The 3,137-nt window shown below is 42.7% G+C and overlaps 1 protein-coding gene across 1 annotated transcript in view; it reads right to left on the reverse strand.

The window, feature by feature from the left end:
* Nucleotides 1-583: 583 nt before the first annotated feature.
* BMP15 (bone morphogenetic protein 15) overlaps nucleotides 584-3,137 on the reverse strand; it is a 5,935-nt gene continuing 3,381 nt past the window's right edge. The window contains exon 2 of the mRNA XM_011946637.1: nucleotides 584-1,471. Coding sequence (XP_011802027.1) covers nucleotides 618-1,471 — 854 coding nt within the window. The 3' untranslated portion in view covers nucleotides 584-617. The remainder of the gene's footprint in view (nucleotides 1,472-3,137) is intronic.

Raw genomic sequence — 3,137 nt, forward strand, 5'->3', positions numbered from 1 at the left:
TTCAGAGGCTAAGAGGAAAAGCCCTGCTTGTTTAGAAAAATATTGCCTTCCTTCTATCCCCTCAAAACATTTCTATAAAGACTGTTAACTGAAAATTTTCCAGTCTGTCTGAGAAAAGTTTTAGAAGGTATTACAAACACAGAAGGAGGCAATTTATCTGATTAGCTACTAGTAGTTTCTAGGACATAGGAAGCAAGAAGAGGAGTATAAAATCCCAAGCTATTTTCACCACCCCAAATCTTCCAGAGCTTCAGAATATGGACACTAAGAAAAACCCACCTTTCCCAGGCTGGGGAAAGTTGGAAAATTTCTGAAGTTCTACCACTACTGACTGCTGACTTTTGACAAAGCCCCAAGGAAAAGAAAATAGAGGACATTTTACCCAAGCATTAAGGGCTCTGATTAGTGGTCAAACTGTACTGATTCATGCTAGGGGACTGGTGTCTGAACTGTTTCTATAAACTGACTAGCTCACAAGTGAGGGAAGAGACTTAAGTAACACTTAAGGCAAGAAATACAACGTACAGATTGGTACAGGATTACTTGCAGCTTTAACACTGACATTTTAAACTCTCCTCTAATTTCCTGGGAAACCTGAGCTAGCTGCACTTTTGCTGTCATCTGCATGTACAAGACTCAGCAATCATACCCTCATACTCCTTGTACAAAATACTCCCATTTGCCTCAATCATAAGGACGCTAATTGGAACATACTTATATGGGACACAGGAGGGCCGAGGGACACTCTGGTCCACCAACTGATTGACAAGGTTCTGAATAATGGCATGATTGGGGGAATTGAGATCATCACGTAGTACTCGGAGACAAGTTCCTTTACAGTAGTTTGGGGTGTAGAAAGGGGGAGCAATGATCCAGTGATCCCAACCCAGCTGGCGGAAGCTGACTTGGAAAGGGTGGAGGGAACACTGGTTATTTTCAGGCCCACTATGTTTTGAGGAAGAGGCAGTAACCTCAGCTGAGATACCGTCTGCTTGTCGGGTTCTCCGGAGAAGAAGAGATTCCCTTTCCATGAACTCCTGCATGCCCCTGGGAAGAAGTTTAGCCTTCTGAATGCTTTTATGAGTATCATTGAAATAGAGTAACAAGAAGGCAATGTCCAAGGACGAAGTGCCATGCCAGAGCTCAAGACCATCACTACCTTTTTGCTGCTGACACATAAAACGGAGTCGTAGGATCCTGCATCCCTTATTATTCCAGAACCTTTGCTGAACATGTTGCGTGATATCCATCTCTTTCCAAGCATTAGACATCACGGAAAGTTTTGGCGAATCTCCTTCTGAGGAAGGAAAGTGCTTAGTTAGGCTTTTCTGCACCCAGGGCTCCACATGGCAGGAGAGATTGAAGTGAGATAGTTGGAGATGATGGCGGTAAACCACAGTGGCTCTAACTAGTTGGTATATTCCTCGGTTTGGTCTGAGAGGAAAGCCAAGGATCTGTATATGCCAGGTACCTGCAGAAGTAAGAGGGAACAAGAGCAGAGGTTTAGCTTCTTACCTCCTAACCTGAATCTTTCTCACAAACTGGCTTGATATAGACTGATAGCTATAATCAGCTCTAAAATTAACTCAAGGTAATGATACTATCATTTATTGAGCACTTACTAATATACTAGATGCTTTACATGTATTAGCTCTTTAATCCTCAATAGTCTTATGAGATAGTTATTGTCCCCATTTTGCAGATAAGGAAATTGAGGCTCAGAGAAGCTATGACAAAGGACACATAGCTGGTATCTGGTAGAGTTAAGATTTGAACCCAAGTCTGTTTTTCTTTAGAGAAACTATCTCACTGTTAGATTACTTACAGTGCTGGGCTCAGAGGGAAAAAAAACTCAAATATAGAATTATCTTATGTGCATACTGTATGTAGGGGAGAAGATCAATATTATTATTAGTTGACTCTTAAATGTGTCCATTTAGAATTGTTGAAACATACATGGATTAAGAAAGAGTCTCATGTCATATCACTATACAGATGCAGCTTTGGGACAACAATTCAGTATTGGGTGGTATGGCCTGCTATAATTTCAAACTCAGGACCAAGGCACTACAAAATAATTTTTCCTATCATCTTCTAGTACAGACAGCTATCTTACCACTTCTGCCTTTCATCTACTTCAAGAATTGCTTCTTAAGCATCTTTTCCTCCTTTGGTCCTTAATCTCTCTCTTTACCATTCCTTGCTGGAAATTGTTCTCCATTTACCTCATTCATTTTACCACTATTCCTCTAAATACTATTTTCAACAGAGTCTTGATCATATAAATATTTTGTTTGCTGAGAAGTCTACTAAAAGCTGGATGCTGCTTCGTGAATAAAAGCTTTAATCCAAACTGTAGTGCTGACACCCAACGGCCAAAGGATTGAAAATTTGCATCCATGCTGCTCCAAACTTCTGCGCCCCCTCCCGGCAAAGGTCAAGAGCAAAGATTACAAAAGCCTAGCACCTCAGGAAAAAGCCACCTCTCATCTTCCGACATCTAATCAGTAAATAATTCCATGTTAATTTGTGTATTATTCACCTAGTCCTTCTCCACAGAATCCACAAACCTGGAATTCTTCATTAGTTGTGGCATTTTTAACACAGAAGTTCTTTTGCATCTTGATGTTCCAGATTTTTTTTTTTTTTTTTTTCAGTCTCACTCTGTCACCCAGGCTGGAGTGCAGTGGCACAATCATGGCTCACTACAGCCTTGACTTCCCAGGTTCAAGAGATCCTCTCACCTCAGCCCCCACGAATAGCAAGGACTACAGGTACATGCCACCATGCCCAGCTTTTTCTGTTTTGCTTTTTGTAGAGACAGAGGGGGTTCAAGCGATCTGCCCCCTTTGGCCTCCCAAAGTGCTGGGATTAGCTGCCCTTTGAGTTACTGCACCCAGCCCCAGAATATCTTTAATAGTTCAAATTCCGGCTGGGCACAGTGGCTCACGCCTGTAATCCCAGCCCTTTGGGAGGCCGAGGCAGGCGGATCACCTGATGTCAGGAGTTTGAGACCAGCCTGGCCAACATGGCGACACCCCGTCTCTACTAAAAATACAAAAAATTAGCCGGGCGTGGTGGCGGGCACCTGTAATCCCAGCTACTCGGGAGGCTGAGGCAGGAGAATGGCGTGAACC

This window comes from Colobus angolensis, unplaced genomic scaffold (assembly GCF_000951035.1).
Source record: "Colobus angolensis palliatus isolate OR3802 unplaced genomic scaffold, Cang.pa_1.0 Scaffold252, whole genome shotgun sequence".
Classification (NCBI taxonomy): Eukaryota; Metazoa; Chordata; class Mammalia; order Primates; family Cercopithecidae; genus Colobus; species Colobus angolensis.